Source organism: Prenolepis imparis, unplaced genomic scaffold, assembly GCF_030444845.1.
Source record: "Prenolepis imparis isolate NDT839.2.m4 unplaced genomic scaffold, iyPreImpa1.0 SCAF_3, whole genome shotgun sequence".
In the NCBI taxonomy this organism is placed as follows: Eukaryota; Metazoa; Arthropoda; class Insecta; order Hymenoptera; family Formicidae; genus Prenolepis; species Prenolepis imparis.
The window spans coordinates 15630006-15649592 of NW_028141161.1; the positions used below are offsets into that span (position 1 = coordinate 15630006).

General features: G+C 40.6%; 3 protein-coding genes across 11 annotated transcripts; 2 read left to right on the forward strand and 1 right to left on the reverse strand.

Moving 5' to 3' along the window:
- Nucleotides 1-522: 522 nt before the first annotated feature.
- Nucleotides 523-11879, forward strand: Tab2 (TAK1-associated binding protein 2). Of its 7 annotated transcripts, none has more exons than XM_083034375.1 (10): nt 739-965; nt 6712-6852; nt 7633-8116; nt 8800-9174; nt 9388-9612; nt 10272-10423; nt 10495-10588; nt 10664-10924; nt 11575-11631; nt 11740-11879. In XM_083034375.1, the coding sequence occupies exons 1-10, from the start codon at nt 924-926 to the stop codon at nt 11763-11765; spliced, it is 1857 nt and encodes a 618-aa protein (XP_082890501.1). In that variant the 5' UTR covers nt 739-923; the 3' UTR covers nt 11766-11879. The 7 variants fall into 7 exon arrangements, with proteins under 7 accessions (XP_082890503.1, XP_082890496.1, XP_082890498.1 ...); XM_083034376.1 differs by having other exon boundaries at nt 740-965; nt 8803-9174; XM_083034377.1 differs by lacking the exons at nt 739-965; nt 11740-11879 and adding an exon at nt 523-721 and having other exon boundaries at nt 11575-11705.
- LOC145934105 (pre-mRNA-splicing factor Syf2) lies at nt 11512-13424 on the reverse strand. Its single transcript, XM_083034381.1, has 4 exons — nt 13232-13424; nt 12822-12962; nt 12444-12739; nt 11512-12365 (listed from the first exon to the last, which is right to left on the reverse strand). Exons 1-4 carry the CDS (start codon nt 13325-13327, stop codon nt 12200-12202), a joined length of 699 nt encoding a protein of 232 aa, XP_082890507.1. The 5' UTR covers nt 13328-13424; the 3' UTR covers nt 11512-12199.
- Nucleotides 13425-13560: 136 nt separating this feature from the next.
- Nucleotides 13561-19469, forward strand: LOC145934104 (uncharacterized). Of its 3 annotated transcripts, XR_014424988.1 has the most exons (4): nt 13561-14201; nt 16420-17901; nt 17985-18119; nt 18212-19469. XR_014424988.1 is itself a non-coding variant. In XM_083034379.1 (3 exons), exons 1-3 carry the CDS (start codon nt 14079-14081, stop codon nt 18054-18056), a joined length of 1677 nt encoding a protein of 558 aa, XP_082890505.1. In that variant the 5' UTR covers nt 13561-14078; the 3' UTR covers nt 18057-19469. The 3 variants fall into 3 exon arrangements, 2 of the variants coding, with proteins under 2 accessions (XP_082890505.1, XP_082890504.1); XM_083034379.1 differs by having other exon boundaries at nt 17985-19469; XM_083034378.1 differs by having other exon boundaries at nt 16420-19469.
- Nucleotides 19470-19587: the final 118 nt, after the last annotated feature.

The window sequence follows — 19587 nt, forward strand, 5'->3', positions numbered from 1 at the left end:
CGAGAGATATATTCGCCAGGCGGAACTAGATACGAGAGATACGACCGAGGGAGGATGAAAAAAAAAAAAGGAAGAGGTGTCCACCAGTCTCGTACACGCTCTAAAATAGCACGCATCGTCCGTCCCTTTCCCCCCTAGCGATCTATTATGACGCGTCTCCCATTCATAAATAGGGACGGCGCTTATCGGTTTAGAACGGCCATCTTGACTACGCGATCGCGTGAGTTGCTGTCGCGAGATTCCGCGTCGTCGTCGTCCGTCTACGTTGGTCGAAAAATCAGCGAGATATATTATTCGTCGCGCGTCCGCGTTTCGAATCGCGCGCGATCGTCGCGGATCGGAGCGGAAGTCGCGCGGCGAGCAGCGCGGTGGTTAGGTACTCAGTGCACAGCTGATCAGTGGCCCCGACGGACGGTAGCCGTTCGGCTCGTCGCCGAGTCTGTTGTCGCGACGGAAAACACGGAAGGAAGACCGGGAAAACGGGACGAAGAAGCCGGTGTATATATGTACGACACGGTGACAGGTGAAAGGTTCTCCGGAAGAAGACGTGACGAGGGGAGAGGAGGATACAAGTTGCGATAAAGCGCGCGCGGATCCCGAAGAGCTGGCCCCTTCCTCCGAAGCGTTGGTGTTCGCGGAGACGAGGAAAGGAAGAGAGGAGGTGGTGCACAACAACGTCGCAGCCCGTCCCTCGTCGGACGTTTCCGATGGTTGCCGTCCGGTAAGTGTCGACATCGCCGATCAAAACTTGTGAATTTTCGGCGCTCTAGGACGCTTCGTCTTCGTCGTCGTCATCAGCGACGTGGACGACGACGGACGGCGTCTCGCTCGTGAAAAAGTGGGGAAAGAGGAGGTGGTGCCGAGGAGGCGCGTCGCTCTGACTTTTACTCGGATACCCCGCGCGGCACGAAAATACACCTGCGATGGAATGCACCGGATGGATACACGACGCAACAACAATGCGTGTACGAGAGCGTTCGAGAGAGAGAGAGAGAGAGATTCGGCCATCGTGTCCGGTTTCGGTCGCGTGCGTTTGTGATTTGCGTCTGCTCTCCCGCTTTCCTCTTCCTTTTTCCTCCGCAAAGTATCGGTATACGTGCGTGCGTATATTTATTTCATTCCGAATATAAAAAGCGTAGCGTAGCGCAGCAGCTGGTAGAAATAGCTTTATCTCGCGAAACCGGTGTGCGGGGCTATCTTTAAACGTGTCTACGCCGATGTAGATGCGATGGATGCGAAGAAAAAAATTCTTCAGCCATGTCATACTAGCTTTAATCGTTGCGTAAACAAATTATCGAGATAATCTATCGCGAGCACGAAGGCCGATACTCGCGTTATAAATGTTAAGAATTGCGTGTTCCTAAAAACATAACAATAGCGAGCGTAAACAAGCCGGGTGGGCTTCCTTTAAAGTTTAAATGCATGCGGCCTATTAACAGGTTCTTGTTTGAGCTTCATTTTTTTTAATTACAAATATAATTGCAAAAATTGTCAGATAAATTACAATCATTTAATGTATGCACAGACGAGAATGACAGATGGGACTTTGAACAGAATAGTATGATTTTTATCTTTTCGGAGACGTCGCATAAATTTTGATCGTAAGAGACACGAGATAATGCGGATGCAAATTCACTCTCTGATTGGAGGGGAATGGAGGCGAAAAGCGTATTAGTTGTACAACAGCCGCAGTCGGCCTGTATCACTGCATCAATTTAACGTTCTGCCATATAACAAATGTATCGCGTGCCTGTCATAACAAGCCCGCGATGAAGCGTTACATCTCTCGCTGCGTCGGTTTATTTAAAGTCGGAGTACGTACTAGTCGACGATTGGCCGACAAGGCCAGGTGCTCGTCTCCTGCGATTGAGACGTCCTGGGGCGCCGATTCGCACTTGGAGCGTATCTCTCATCGCATAATTAAATTTCAATCGTAAACTCTAACAAAATCTACCTATGCACCATATAAAAGTGCTTTGACCACTAAACTCTGGAAAAAAAATTTGCTAGAATTTAATTTTTCTATTGAGTCACGATTTCATCCTTTTATTTTGATAAGTCTATTATCATTGATATTAGATAAGTCTATTATCATTGATATTAATATTACGAAATATCAAAAGGGATGTAATTTTATGGATATTTATTATTTATCTCAATCTTTTGTGTTTTTTTTAATATTTGCGATGAAAACTTTATTAAAAACAACTCAGAGAGAAATTTAATAAATTCGATATACTTGACTTTGAATTATGTAGGTTTAATCTAAATTTAATGAAGTAATCTAGCAAAGTACAATTTTTTTCGCGATCGTTTTCACTCTTGACACAGCCTCGAGGAAAGGGAGAAATACTTTTCTCCGAGATATAATTCGACGATGATTACGCAATCGCCGATGAATTAGTCTTCGGATCCTCTCGGCAATTTCGTATAATGGTTCAATTAAAATACGCGTGCAAATACTGCGAATACTCGCGACTGTGAAAGTTTTCGTCGGGACGTGATTGCATGTTATGCATGGAATTTGGATTTAAAGGCCGACAATGTTTATATTTAAACGAAAGAGTCATTCGAAGAATTGATATCGACTCTTAAAAGCGATGAAAAATTATACCAGTAATTATGAAAATGATGTGAATTTTGTTTTGAGATAATTGAATTGTTTTGTGTTTTGTGACGTATAAAAAAAATATTTTTTAAATTAAATTAAATTAGTCTCGCGTGAATCGCGTCAGATTAATTTAACAATATTAAATTAACTGTAGATACTCTATCAGAGAGACGTCTAGAGAGTTGCGATCGGCGACACTTGCAGGTGTACATAAGACGATGGACGGCAGACGGGACGTTTTGCGGTTTCTCGTACGAGAGGGAAAAAAGTGTGAATATTGTCTTCAGTATAGGTAGCGTTTATTTTTGCCGCGACTTATCGTACGGAGCGCCCGTCTCACCCGTCAATTATTATTCTTGGTTCCTTATTTTCGTCTGGGGACCGACTTGACGCCCCCGATATACATACATTAAACTCCGCGACGCGGATTAGCTGTTGTCGTGTCGGATTTACACGGGTCGTCGACGTCGAACTGCGTGTCGAGTCTCTTCTGGCCTTTCGACTGTTCCTTTTAACTTGACGCGACGATATCGAAAAAGGTATAATCGATGGATAATGATATTAGAAATTTATAAAATGTATGTCCGATATAAAAAAAAATTCCAAGACACTTTATAGAGTCTTAGAATAGACTCACGAAGCATTCCGACTCCGAGTCACTCACGGTTCATTACGTTCGTACGTCGCTGTGCTAATGAAACGTTACGTGCATGCAATTAGCTCCTGGGAGCCGTTGCGAAGCAACAGGTGCGCCGGACAGTCGTGCGCTTTGTAATTTTAAAGACTCATCGCGCAATTCGTCATGTAATTCTCGCGGCGATAAAAGACAAAACGTAATCGTTCGACCGCCTCGTGGTCGAATTCCGCGGGTCTTTATTAAGTTCTCTTCTCTCGACAGAAAATTTACGGAGAGGTCTTGACACCTTGGGAATTGTGTCTCTTTTCGCGACACCTGCGCGAAATAATCCTCGATAGTCGCGCTTTTCGTGGATCGCTCTTATATAGGTATATAGGAACGCTCTCTCGGCCTCGGATTTCGTCGAAGAGGCGGATTTCCGCGGCGCTTAAAAATAATTCCGCGCGGAATAAAAGAAAACGAAAGGTGCGCGCGATGTGGAAATACCGGGACGGAATCCGCTTTTCCTCGTGTTTCTACATCACGGAGCCAGACGAAAACAGCCGCGCTGCGTTCGTGCGTCTCCTGGGTATTTCATGACACAAATATCTGCTCGGCAGCCTGGAATTCCGCTTTTCCTTTTTCGCTTGTCCCGACGCCGAACGGCGCTTTCGTTTCTCCTCTTAAAACGGTCCCCGTCTCGCCGACAAACGTCTCCCGAACTTTCCGCGATATAATGTCTCTATTTATCTATTCTTTGTCAGTCGCAGTTTTATCTTCCCATCGAAAGTGTCGCCCGAAAATGTCAAGTATTGCCCAAATGTAATATATTTTCTTTTATCTACGAATTCTTTGAATAACTCGAAGCAGAATTCGAAATGAGAATTTATTTTTCCATTTTATATAACACACATTCAATTTTATAATTATCCATAAAATTAAAATTTTATTACAAAAAGTCCAGGCTAAATTTTCCGATTTAAATATAATTTTGCGAAAAAAAATCGTCACGTTCTGTCGCAACACGTTTAATTTCGAATCCATGCTTCCTGCGATAAATAGTATCCTCTATTTAATCTGTCACAGCACACGCGACAGCAGCATCCTCGGTTACGTTCTACGCCATTGAACGAGTGCCTTTGGCACGAACAGGTTGATTTATTCGGCTGGTTTGTGCGCGAGATTCGCGAACAAGGACCGGAACGAATTCGCGCAGCCACCATCTTCGAGTCCCATCTGCCCACTCGCATTTATTTGCATTTCGCTCATTTACATATAGACTTGATTTCGAAAATCTCGAGAAAGAGAGTGAATTACTTGCCAAAGACCGTCGCGAAGGAACGGAAGAGTAAACGAATCTAAAATAATGTTCGCGGAGAAGCGATAGATTATTCTTACATAAAAAATTTCTGCAAAAAAATCATGCAAAAAGAGAAAAACGCTATTTTATTCTTCGTCAATCTTCTTTTTTTTTTTTTTTTTTTTTTTTATGTAAAAGCTACGTCTAGAGAAGTGGACGGAAATATATAGTTTCTCGATAGGTGCATGCAAGATGTGTCGCATTTAGATCAAATTAATTGTATAATTAATTTAAGAACAGAAATGTCAGAAGAGGCGCGATTGATACGAAATTGTATACTGGAAGCGATATGAGCCACGCTCCACTTTTCTCCCTGATTGATGCCTCACTCACCTGACTCGCGATCTCGCCAGGTGCGGGATGAAAGAAAAGGAAGCGGCGGAGATTATTAATTCCCTCTAGCACTTTATTTCACCGCGTGGACGTGTGCCAAATGCGAATTCCGAATGCGACCGAAGCTTTTTCGTCTCTCCTTCGAAGTCTTTTCCAATCGAATTGGCGTCGCGCGCGACGTTCGCCAAAACCGGGCTCTCGCGAGAGCAGTTCAATGCAAATCATTACATCCTGAGAGAGTATGTTTTTAAAATTAATTTAAAAAGGAAGTCGACGGTAATTACGAAGGGGAAAAAATATTTTCTCTTTTTTTCATCATCAAAAATCAATCACACTGGTCTCGCGCATAATATTTTTGCTTCATCATTGTCATTTTTTCTAATATTTTTGTTTTTCTCTTATAATATAGTTTTAAATATTTTTATCTCTTTTTTTAATTAAGGTACTTTTAATTTATTATTATTACTGACATAATGTGTCGCTTAAAAATTTTTTTTACGACTAGCTACAGTCTCGCGCAAGCGTCCTTTCTCGCAAATAAACTTATCCGCAAAATTGCATCACAGTGTCTTTAGTACCGGCTAATTATGCGACGCTATTACGTGGCACGTCGCACAGGTGTCCATCGTCTTCCTACGTAGCTGCCAATTCCGCGATGTAACGGGTGTCGTAGAGCGATCAGTCGCGTTGGAATAGATCAAAATGTTAAATTAGCCCGCGCAGATTTTGGCAGTTTTTGACAAAAAAATCCTGCGATGATTCATCTCGTGCGTAAGCATACATATTTAGATTTCTTCTGAATATCAGTTTATATAGTTGCTATTTTTTAGCTACTATTTTTAAGAAAGATAATAGCAAAATACGTCGTGTAATGACATACATAAATATTAGAATGTAAATGAAATATCTTTTCGTTATTAAGATCTAATTTCGATCACGCTACTTGATTAGACTGATGATATCGATTGTATTTGCGGGAGAACAATGTAAGCTTACGGACGACATAGAGGGATAAAAGGAATTCTTTCCGGGAGAAGATAACCTAGACTTTTTCTAGATTAATCTTGAGGAACAAGATTCGTTGTTCGACTTGTGCGTTACTCCTGAAAAATGGGTTAGCCAGTCGAGTTTATAAATATGATAAGATTTGCCATTGAAAGAGCGAGAAGGGGCGAAAGGAAGTTTCAAGAGTAACGCATCGCATCTGCCGAATCTCCTCCCGAGGAAGAACAAGAGAGAGAAAGAGAAATAAACGTGCGGATGCGCACATGCTGTGAAAATTTTTGACGCGTTTCCCGATTGCCAGGTTCCACGGTCTTTCTTTTGTTCTTTTTCCCGTCATTATCGCACGTGATCGAGTCATAGATCGAGTCATAGAAAGTCCAACGTCCCGGCCGTCGTTTTTCACGCTCTCATCCAACTTTCTATCAGCGCGACGTCGAGCTCGAGATCGAGATCGTCGCGAGATCGCCCCGACAAGTCTGCGAAGAACATTTTTCGATCTGGATACGACCCAAGTCACTTATCCAATGAATTACAAAATATACCTAGCTTTCTGGGAAAGCTTCCGGATATTACGAGAGAACCTCTTGGCTCGTCTTTCGTTATCGCACAACGATGATCATTACAAAAGACGAGAGAAGAGAAACGAGTGTCCTCTCTCTCTTTTGGCGCGCGTCGGTTATTAGTAGCGTAAATTTATGGGAACCGGCGACCGACTACTACTTTGTATTCGGTCCGACATGACGACGAGACGCCCAAATGTAACGATAATATACGTGGCACCTGCAGGTAGAGGCCCTGCCAGGAGGATGGGGGCCCACGATGGGGGAGTGCCACTGCTCTAACATCACTATCATGCAGCTGTTCCACGAGCTGAAGCAGCAGTTCCCCGCGCTCCCTGATCACGTCGTCTCCCAGTGCATCGCCCAGGTATACAGGTGGCCTTTGTCCGTCCCGGAGTGTGGCCCTAATTAAACAAACCCCTCCCTCCCGGCTCAGCGTCTCTCGAGCACCCGGAGAGAAAGAGAGAATCGCTAAAACTAACTCTCGTCATCCCTAATCGCCGCAATAACGACTAATCGCCCGGCGCTTAACACGGTTTACGATGTACGACTTATAATGAGAATTGGCAATCATTGTCTCCCTCTCCTCGCCTCTTTCCTCGCCTATGACATGCATCGTTGAATCCATTTGCACGAGCGTGGAACCTGTGTGTATCTTGTTTAAGTATATATAGGCTGTTCTCCACAGAACTCTACTGCGGATATATACTTTTATCGCTATATACGTTTAGATTTCTTTGTCCGATTTGGAAATGATTTTTCAAAATATTTTTTAATGTTAATTTCAAGTTTATTCGAATCTCAATTCGAGACTTAAAAAATAAAAATTTATATAACATTTATATTTACGTTTGCTCAACATACCGATGAAAGATTGCATCCAAATTGGCCGAGGAAATGGAATACTGTACATAAATCTTTCTCTCAGCATCACACACATATCTTACATGTACGATGTCCGGGAATAATTATAAGCGATCGCGCTGGTCTCACGCGTTCAATTTTCGGAACGCGCGACGATTTCGGCGAGGAACCCGAGGGAACGCGAGGTCGGACGTGCGTTCCGCGATATATATCCCCGATCTAGAAATCGACGTCACGGGGAGATCGACGCCAACTGCTGATCGTAGGTACGTGTGCGTTGCAGAACAGTCACGATCGGGAGATATGCGCGAGGAGCCTGCGGGCCACCCAGGAGTCCCGTCCGTCGCCGGGCGCGTTTCCACCGCCGGCCCCTTGCATCGGGGTGCAACAACAACAACAACCGCAACAGCAGCAGCAGCCGTCATCTCCGCCGCAACAACGAGACCACCAACGTTGCTGCGCGATGAACCAGGTGCAGCAGCAGCAACGCGGCATCGCCGTCGGCGTCAGACGTCCTCATCGACCGGCGTCCTTGGACATCGGTATGACGCGTCGTTGCATCCCTTCTATAGGTTGCATTCGCGCCACCGCCGCCACCGTCGCAACGTCGTCGAATCCCCTCGTCGTTACCCCCTCGTCCGCTCCAGCTGCCTGCACGTCGCGGGGCTTCTTCGACGAGGGTTGCACCGTCAATAGCAACGGCAGCAACGCGCCGTCCGGCTTCGAGCTCAACGTCAACGTCGCCTGCAGCCCCGCGGGCAATCGCGGTACGGATGCTGATGGGATTGACATCGTATTCGCAATATTTAACGTAGAGCGGAAGGAGTTGTAACGTGTATAAATTCCGTCGAGTTTATATATTGGATATGAAAAACATGAATGTACAAGGGGAGGAAATTTTTAATAATATAAATTATTTTTCTCAGGCGAGATACATATCTCTATGGTAGATATTAACGCTATATTGCAGAGTATAGTTGAGCTATCATTAACGAGCGTTAAATATGTGATACGATTAAGCGGATCTGAGAATATTAGATACGATGGTATCGAATCAAAAGTGATCGCGGCACTATAAGAACTTTATCTCGCTCGTGATAAGATAAGTTTAGAGGATGTCTATACAGACGTTGAAGAGAGTAATGAAGCGAAAGCGGATCGTATAGCAATGCCAAGCGTTTTCTTCTCGGAAGTAATCGAATCGTTACTCTTTTGCGGCGTACTTTTATATTGCGGATGTTATTATAGAAATGATTATATTATCAATCGCGCTCATATAAGCTCTCACAATCATCATTCAGAAACTCGGACGGACCAGTTCGCAAGTTGACTTCGAAATGCAAACATACACCGTCGACTTCTTTTGATTTTAGCCATCGACTCTAAAATTGGTCGCGAAAATTATTGAAAAAATATTGAAGACAAACGTTTAATTGTAATTTTACACCAGCAGATTTTCGAACGGTACCGACAATCGGTGCCTGTAAACGAAGCGACCTCGTCGTCGTGCCACATCCTCATTACGTCGAACCTCTGTTAGCCGTTGGGAAGTCCGGGGCGCAGATCGATCATACACGAAGCTATACCTCGGTCAGCCTGACTCTCAGGCCGCCTTCATCCGAGCCGCAACCCCCGATCGATATCAGGTCGGAAGGATCGAGCCTGACTTACTCGACCTCGTCCCTGGATCCGCGTGGCTTTCAGAGTCGCCTGCAGATCAGCATCGGTCCCGGAAACGTCGGTAGCGTGGCGGCAGCAAGGATAAGACCGCCGATGGCCAACAGCCTGTTACCGTCGACTCAGACGAGTCCACAGCGGCCACCTGGTACGTTCTTCATTTCAAACAATCTAGTCCAATTTGATAGTAATTTGGATATATTTTATATACTTTATAGAAAACAAATATTTTGTAGAAAAAAACTTTATAGGAGAAAATATAATATGCATAATTATACAAATTTTAATAAAAGTAGGCAAGATCTTCGTCGAGGAATCCGTTACTAAAATTAATACGGAATTTTTTTGGTTTGCATCCTAGGACTTCCGCCAGGACCACCGAGCCAGCTGCCAAGACCGACGACAACGACGATGAGCGCGCCGACTACACCCTCCGTACCGCCAACAACGAATATCGTCCCAATTTGCAGTCTCCCGACTACGCCTTCCACGCCCGCGACGATCGGCATCGCATCTCCCTCCAGCGTCAGTGTTGGGGAACACGCGCAGTCCACTTCCGATCAGAACCGGTCGCCGTTGAGTCAAAGTAATGTCAAAGGAATCGCGAAACAACGACCAGCTTCCCGACTGCGACTACTTCTGTGGCTATATAGCGTTGCAGAAGCGCGCGCACGTGTATATTTACCTGGAAGTCACTCGGTCGCACGTACTACGCCCACGCACGCAACACCGGGAACGTTATTTACGCATTCCTGACCCCACGCTCCGGGCTATACATAGCCGCACGCCGCGGTTACAGCTACGCGGACCACCTGATCGCGGTTTTTCTGACCGAGAGTCCGCGCGTTTCCTGGACGTCGTTACGTTAAACGCACCCGTGGCTTTTATTCTTTTTTTTCGCGATTAACGAAGAATCATTAACTATAACGTTATAATGTTGTTTGTGACGCGCACAACGCGTTCTTTAATTTATGACGCAGATGCGAAAGCTGAAAGTGCTTTGTCTAACACATATTATCATCGTGATCAATAAAATCGTAATAAAGCGACGAGGCGTAATATGATAAAATTAACGAATCGCGACCGCGGCATTATCGTCACTTGCGGGAGTATTCTCCCTCTCTCTCTCTCCCTCTCTCTCGCGGTGAGATAGAATTAGAAAGTCGTCGTGGTTAAAGTAAGCTTCGAGGCGTTTCGGCTCGCCTTGTCTGTGTACGCAATTAAAATTGTTATTGGAATTTTCAGTAACGGAGCATCAAAAGAAATTGATCGCGGAGCAACTGGCTAGGAAGGAAAGACTCGCTAGGGAATTAAGGGCCGAGAAGGGACGACTCGACGCGATGAAGAAGGAAGTGCAGGCTCTCGCCAAACCAGTGGATCCTTTGGTATCCCCTCAAGTATGTACAATAGAAAAGAATACGCGATATGATTGCTTTTCGATGTGTATTTTAATGCGAAATTTTTGCAGGAGTTAAAGAGACGGCTGAGAAGCGAAATATATATGCTGCAGGTCGAGTGTGACAGGTTGGCCGACCAAGTGGATCAATGGTCAGACAGACGAGGTATCTGTTTCTTATATTGTGCTGTCACGTATAAGATTGTAAGCAGTTGGCAAGCAACTCGAATAATTGTTTTAGTACCACTGGGCGAAACCAATGAGGAGTTTTATCAGGGCATTTATACCGGCCAACCGTTGCCGACGAGACCGCTGAATCTACAACCGCCACCCTTGCCGAGTCAACCCCCGGTATGGCGATTGGAACAGTCGACAATCGCGAGCGATGAACGGGACGGGCCATCGTGGGTCTGCACTATGTGTACTTTCGACAATCATCCGCTAATGAATAAGTGCGAGGAGTGCGACATGCCGAGACTGTTGAACCCCAGCGATAGTGCAGGTACAGTGCACGGCAAGTCGCCAGGAACGACTTTGTTGTTGTCGTCGTCCTCGTCGGCAGCGGCTCGTTGTGACCGTGAACCTCCTTCAATACCACTCCAGCCACCCGGAATAGAATAGTTCGTTGCCTAACAGCATGTTGTGTGATTTGTGATATAATCTTCGCGGAAACTTGCTAATGTTATTTCGCGATTGGACGATGAAACACTAATCGAACTTTGAAGTCAACGCGATAAAACATTTATATAAAAATTGATATTATTTTATCATTACCTGTATTTTTAAGAAATTTTTAACAAGTGTGCTATTATTAAACGATATTATAAAAATTGTGTACTTAATTATGATTAATTAATCTTGTTTTTGGCATAATAAAGGAAAACAAGGTGCGCGGCTTTGTTTTCATTTGTTAAAGATGTGTGTGCATTTGTCGATACCGCATAATTAATTAACATTCCATTTACAAATTACGTTTTTTACATGATTCTTTAAAGCACTAACATTGTTGATATAGCATTGATATTTTCTAGCATAAAATATCATTTTGACTCTTATTTAAGGTAAGGAAAGGCATTGTATGCTTGATAATTATATATGACATTATTTTATTGAATTTTACAGCAATGCTATAAAATGAATCTCTAATTTCAGGGGAAACGCAAGATATTCATATACGAGTAACGCATCATCACAATTTTTCGCCAAGACGTAAGTATACTCACTCTGCTTTTGTTGAAATTAAATTAATACTTTTTGCAGGCACAATACTTACACTAATATGAAAAAAGAATTTATTTCTACATATTACTTTTTCAGGTACAGTGCACAGTTGGGTGGTATGACGTGAACTGAATTAGAAATTTTTAAAGAACTGTATATATATATAATTATATTATTTAAATCAAATAAATTGTAGGAGCTCTAAGCGATTATAATAGAACATGTGACTAATGTAATAATTTAATTTTTTATTTGCAACTAGTGTGTATATTACGCGTTATTAGTTAAATAGTTCATTGTAAAATATGTTTTCAAGTTGACGCTAAGTAACTAATTGGATTTTCTGACATATTATATCTATTTCTCTGGAAAAATTTCTACAACATTTAATTCTCTCAACGATACATACCAAGAGTGTCCATATAATAACGAAAGATATATTTATCTAAATACTACAAAAAATTCTATTCTCTTCAGATTATTTGTATAAAAATTGTCGCATAATATGTATAAATATAAAGTATATTTATAACAATTGTAGCAACATTCCGCCACATTATATAGCCGTACCTCTTTCCAAGTTCAACTTTGTCTCCCGAGTATATTCGCCGTAGAATCTTTCCAGTTTCTGATTGAATTTTGCATTACGTTCGTTAATATAATCGATATCCGCGTCATCGTTATGCATTCTACGTCTGCTATACTTCTCTCTCTTCGCGATCCTATAAAGAAAGATGGATATAAAATATGAATTATTAAAGATGATGCAATTTCATTGTAAAATCATTAATTTTACTTACTGTTTTTCCAGATTGGTGACCATTTTGTCAATCGCTTCTTTTTTATCTTCGTGCAAGCCATGTAATATCGTATTTCGATCCCCATAAAAGGCAGGTCCTAGTTTCTCCTTTGCTTCTTCGTATGCTTCCATGTTTGGTTTGATATTCTTCACCAGTCTGTTATACGATCGTATCGCTGCTTGTTCGTAATCTGAGAAACCTGGGTCTGGATTCTGTTTGCTTTTCTTTTTTCTAGCTATTCTCTCTGCTTCTGTGGCGTCAATATTCAGCAATTTCATTCGTTCATAATCTTCACCCTGTAGAAAGTACAAGTTAAGTTAAATAGATTTGTATATCTAAAAATGTGAAATGCTATTGTGATATATGCTGATATATTACTTTAGCCTCTGACTCTTTCCTAGCAGTTTCGTCTTGTATTATCCATTCGGCCTGTCTCTTGCGAGACTCCCAATTGGCAGGTAGCTTGTTCCTCTTATCTTCCTCTACAACTTCTTTGTGATTCTGCATTCTGGCTTCGTTCTGTTGAATCAATGTAGACGATGTAGACAAATCACTAATGTAATTCTAGATAAATTAGAATGACTACACTAGACTAGCACAGATTCATTTGATAATTTCGGAGCTTTAGAATAATTAAGGCAAATATAAAGAAAAGAATGTTTAGAAATATTTGATTCCTCAGCTTTAAAGTGACAAACAGATATTGATTGATTTATTTCCAAAAGATTATTAAATTGTAAAACTTATAAAACATTTCTAAGGTTAGCTTTGCTCGTGTGCGAACTCACCCTCTTAGAGTGAAGTTCCCTGAGTCGTTTTATCCTTTCTTCATACTTTGCTTTCGCGGATTGCGTAGAAGATGCACTCGATGCGGCATCATCCATTTTTAAATAGATTTTCAAGCAAACTTTGTAAATTGTCAACGCAAGTAAAGTAATAATTCGTCAAGATCTCACAAAAAAGACTGAGAGCGCCAACTATGTCTGCAAAATATAGACACAGAACTACGTAGTCAAATTTCCAGACGGTAAATCGCTAATCAGTCGCCGACTGTCGGTAAAATCGATTCCCTTAAATTTCATTACCACGTTTCGTGACCAGATCTCGACTCGCGAATTCCACGAAAGAAGCCATTATCGTCGAAAGCTCGGTGCTTTACGGTGCGCGACGCGAAAGATACATATATAGCTCGCGTTCGCTGACAGCTTTCCAGGCTTCGTTCCGTCATCATCTGGTAGATCCAGTCGTACCTGCCGATCGTCGTTATTACGTTCGTATACAACCTTTTACCGCCTCTTTTTATCCCTCTCGCTCTCGTCGCTCATTCCTTCTTCCCCCCTCGCGGTGCCCTCTTTTACTGCATTCGTTTCCACTTTCTACGGGCTTTTCGAGATTCCCGCGAGTAAGGCGCGGAGGAGGCACACACGAGAGCGGGAACGCGTGTACGAAGGGACGGAGGTAACGCAGGACAGACATCATCACAGGCATCACATCGGATATAAAGCGAGCGAAGGCGCGCGCGTAAAACGCGACGTCGCGGCGCGCGAGGGTCGAGAGCTCAGCTGTGAGTCGACGCGCGAGAGAGAGCGAACAAGTGTGGTGCGTGCGTGAGACGACGAGGCCGAGAGAGAGAGCATGGAGACCCTCGAGTCGAGCCGCGTGTGCCGCCTGTGCGGCCAGCAGTCTGGTATCTCCATCAACATCTTCGACGAGAGCGAGAACCACGTCAGGAAGATCAACGCCGTGCTGCCGATCATGGTATACATATCGTGTCACGTTCCTTCTGTTCGGACGCTCTCTTTCTCTCTCTTCCCTCTCTCTCTCTCTCTCTCTCTCTCTCTCTCTCTCTCTCTCTCTCTCTCTCTCTCTCTCTCTCTCTCTCTCACACACACTCTCACACACACTCTCACACTCTCTCTCTCTCTCTCTCTCTCTTCTCCATCTGTCCATCTGTGTCTTCCTTTCGCAATTCTCCCTGTATTTATGAAGAGGGTACGCGCTATCGCGCGCGCTCGCGTGTCTACGTTCTCGCCCTTGCAGAACTGATATAAAGCGCACCCTCGCATTTCCCGCATGGGTCGGTCTTTTATTGTGAAACGCGAGCTCCGCGGTTATTATTAGCCGCGCTTTATGTGCGCTTTCTTTCAATTCTTTCCCTTTTCATCTCTTCCCCCTTTCCCCCGCCCTATCGTTCAATGCTCACGTAAGTCTTCGATGTGAAAAAAGATACCGTAATGTACAAATTAGCGGGGAACAAAGGAATTTTTACGTTCGTCTCTCGGACACGCAAAATTGGCAAACGAGGGGGGTGCATGCACGTAATTTTTTTGTACGAATGGGGCACGCGTCGCTGATTCCGATGCAACAACTTGGCGCGAGACGAGAATTTCTTTTCTTCTCGGAATTATCAGTTTTCGATTGAACTATCGAGATTTGCAAAAGTGAGGTTACTCGTTGAGTTTTGCGCGCCAACGCGTTCCGAAAACCGTGTCGAGTTCCGTATCAAGAACGTGGATTTTTATTGCGTAACTTGAGAAGGATTTCATTACGTGAGGCGCAAATTTTTTTTTCACATCGGCGATATCACAATCTTGGATTTCTCTTCCGTTTAATTATGCTTTCTAAATTTTTTTCTTGATATATATTTTTTATTCTGTGTGCTATACATTTTTTATTCTGTGTGCACATACTTTTTTATTTTTTATACCTTTAAACATAAATTCAATCTGTTTACCTTTTAATTTTAGAGTTATATTAGAGATTGAAATACAAAAAATGTATAAAGATATTTATATATATTTTTTAATATATTTTAATTATACATTTTAAATATATATATATAAATTTATATTTTTATAAAACTTTTGTTTAAAATGTGTATGTAATTTAAGGCATTTGATTTATGTTTAGAGGAACAAAAATCCTGCAATGTATATTACGATAGACATATACATATATAAATAACAAAATAGAATTTAATATTCTATTAAAGCAAAAATTATGATAAATAAATTTTCAAGTTCATTGGTCGAATGTATAAGACGCTTTATATATGTTTTTGCATTAACTTTATACACTTTCTAACTTCTATTAATTACATCTTTCTATTCAGATTTAATAAATCAATTTATTTTCATACGTTTCGATATTTTCACGTAGTATTATTCTCAAAATTAATCAATCAAGACAATTTTAAGATAAGATATCCGAGTTAATCAGATTATTTGCGTACATTTTATATATTTGTAAAAAAAAGATTAATATATCGCATTTCATGATGATAAATGTCAAATTAAAAAAAAAATTAAATTGCTTAATCATTCTTTTTTAAATCTTTTGTAAATTTTAAGATATATCACAGGGCGTACACTTACATTTTTGTCTTAAAATTTTTATTTATCGTAAATTATATAATTGATATTCAAATGGATATAAACACAAAAAATATTTTATTATAATAATAATATTGAATATGTATAATATAGAATAGAATCATAGAAAAAACGTATATTTATCGTTAAAATCAATAATGAGTTAAATTAAGCAATAAAATCTAAATACGTTTTACTATTTGAAGTCATTTTGGAGTTATTAGTTAAGGTAAGAATACTGCGATAATGTTAATGAACGGAAGTTTCCAAGCTTGTGCAGCATGTCATTAAACACGTTTATCATATATGCACATTCATTACAAACATAATGACGCATGCTTGATTAGTTCTTATTTATTTCCTGAAATTCGACAATTTGATCCCTAAGCTGAGAATAAATAAATCGAGGAAATTAAGCTTGCAAAGATTAATATTTGATTAAAATTTAGCTAGATTAATTTTTTCTCAAGTTTAAAATTAATGTTCTTTTTTTTTTAAGAACGAATTAGACATTATATACCAAAGATTGTTGAAAGCGTCAGTTGATTTTTTAAACTGCTCACAGAATAATATTTTTTTTATTCATATCCATGTGCGTTTTTCAGGTGCACGAGCTGGATCTACTACCGAAGCAAATGTGCCACCGGTGTAGCTACAAGCTGGAGGAGTTCCATAAATTCTACGTGGACTGTCTGAAGACGGACGCAGCGCTCAAGAGCCAATTGTCATGGATGCGAAAGGATCGCGGCAAGGAGAAAGTCGGCGTGCCGATGGTGCACATTGAAAACGTGAAGATCAAGGCAGAGTCGCTCGATTATGACGTATACGAACTGGAACCGCTGATGGAGAACATGGAGTATATCAACTCGATGAATTCGATGACACTTCCTGCCGGCGAAATTCACAACGGATTGACATATGCGGCGCTCTCGCGTTACCGATGTTGCTGTGATAAGAAGGACCAAAGCAGAGCAAAAAGAACTATGGCGGAATTCTGTCAAAATTATAACAAATCTAGATGCGGCGAGATTGCGGGTGACTCGCGAAACAGGACTTTTGAGAATACTGCCCCCAGATTAAGATCGATCAAGAAGAACCTTTTTATGCAAGCGGCGTTTCCAGATTGCCCGCAGAATCATTTGCCGTGCGTCAACGCTATCGAGAACGCGCGAGATAATTTGACTGCAGATACAAACGCCAAAGATGACGTATCATCCCTGGAAACGCGGAACCGTTCTTACGGCGGACTCAGTGATGCGGTTCCCAAAAGTCAAACAGCTTCGAGAAGCACGATAGTGCGAAATTTGAGACCCAGGAAAAATCTGGTGAACTATGCGTTGAATAAGAGGAGAATGTCGATTGATGCTGATCCGGGATCATCTGCAATGAGCAACTCGGAAATTTCTAATCCGAAAACCACGTCTGCGTCGGATTTTAAGTTGCCTCAGATCAAGGTGGAACAGATGGACGAGTTGGAAGGGCGCAGTTTAAGACCAAGAAAAAACGTCGTAGATTATCAGGAACCGAAAATGAGGAAGGTATCAGATTACCGTACAAAGAAGCGCAAAGTGGAGGATGTGGAACAGAACTCGAAGCTGCATTCGAAAAACGAAAATGCATCTTCGTTGAATGAATTCCCTCTGAAGCTCAAAATAAAGCAAGAAGTTTTGGACGACCTAGAAGACACGGTGCTCAGTGAAACGAGCAGCGCGATACCTCGATTACAGAATAACTCGCTCGCCGATTTACCCGCGAAGGTCGAAGCATTGACAAGCGATAATGACATCAGTTTACGAGATGACATGCTAGATTACTTCAAGTCGAGTCATCCGCAATTACGAAATAAGTTCCAGTTGGCCAAGCGAAAGTCATTGTCCAATCTAATGAAGAACAGGCTAACGAAGACGAAGAAGATCTATCGACTGCCAGCGGCAAACTATTCGCCCAAATGTCTGAGGAGTCAGGATGCTTTCCTGAGAAACGGCAAGGCGAGGAGGAACGATTACGTGGACTGGTCGATGAAGAAGTTACAACCGAGAAAACTGATGGACGTGGTCAATAAAAACGCGAAGACGAAGCCAGCGATGGTGAAGCTGATCGAAAGCATTAAACATTATTGCGAGACGTGTAATGTCAGTTTCAAGACTAAGGAATTATTCAAACTACACAGGTGCTACTACGATTGATCTTTCTTCACGTGGCCGAATTGTCAAGAAATATAAAATTAAAACGAACTATCTAAGGGATATTTGAAAGAGACTTTTAAGTATCTTCGCTAAGTATGAAGGATTTTTGAAAGATTAAGGTAAGATATCTCGTTGAATGCGTAAAAGAAAATGATTAGGAAATCCTTCATTTGTGATTGTATAAGAATGCACATGTACCTATAAATTGCAGATTGTTTTGACGAGATTTTTCTGATGTCTGCATATCTCGCTTTTGAAATGACAAATGCGCGTTTGATTTAAATTTAATATTCTATTTTATATAACGATAACAAGACAAAATTCTTGTCCATGAAATATATCTGTTTGTAAAAATTTTAGCAAATTAAAAAAATTTTTTTCAATGCGAAGGGTGTCTCACTCATCAAATATTTTACAAATTAAATATCAAATATGAATGATTTCATAAATTATAATATTTAATAAAATATATATTAAAAAAATGTCATAACATTATTTTTACTTATATACTTACATACTTTAAAGACTTATATATAATACTTTTTAATCTTGTCTGGGCTATTATTGTTTTATGCTTATAAATCAATGCAAAGTAATGCATAATTCCAGAAAAAATGTACATACATGTATTGCGATAATGAGATACCCCTCGTCCCAAATGTCAGTATCAGCTTTATGATAATTATTAACGTTTCTTCTCTTTTGAAATCGGTAAATATTATTAAGATTATTGATAAGTACATGGACAATAAACGGGAAATAAGATTTTTTTATGTACATATTGTACTTTGTTTAGATATTATATCATCGGTATACATTTTATTATCTTTACTATATCACATTTATTTTGTGGACGAAAATACATATGCATACTTATATCTTGTTTGTCGACTTATGTACATGTTAAGTAATGAAAATTGTTGCATACGCTTAAGATTTTATGTAGGAAATTCACAAGTCGCCTTCAAAGATTAAGAAATAAATATAAGAATATAGTTAGAAGTCTATTTTATGAAAGATAAGAGATATAAATATACATATATGTCGATATAAATTTTATGAAAATATATATGTGATACATGCATATGATAATGACGACCGATTTTTCGTGGAGAACTCTGTGTTACACAGATGGTTGGTTAACGTATAATAATCGAAAAATTGCTCTTGTACTTTAAAATTTTATATATTAATACAATCAATATTTTGACAATATTGTTCTATTAAAAAAAATCATATTTTATTTTTAAAAAAAATTAGAATTGTTGAATATTCAAATTTATCAAATTTCAGCATTGTTAGAACATTAAATATAAAAATTAAATAATATTATTAAATTTGATCTACAATAATTACATTGATTTTAACTGCATAAGTTTTTATACAGTCTCTTATTGTCGCAAAGTGCTTCTCTGAATCATCTGTCCGTTAAAATACAAATAAAGAATTAGATGTTGTTATTCTCTAAAGATATATCTTTCTCATATCATTAAATTAATAAATGTTACACCTGTAAATTATATAATTATAATGTTTATACAAAACATTATCCTGATCCTACATATATCATTCTTCATATCTTTTCAT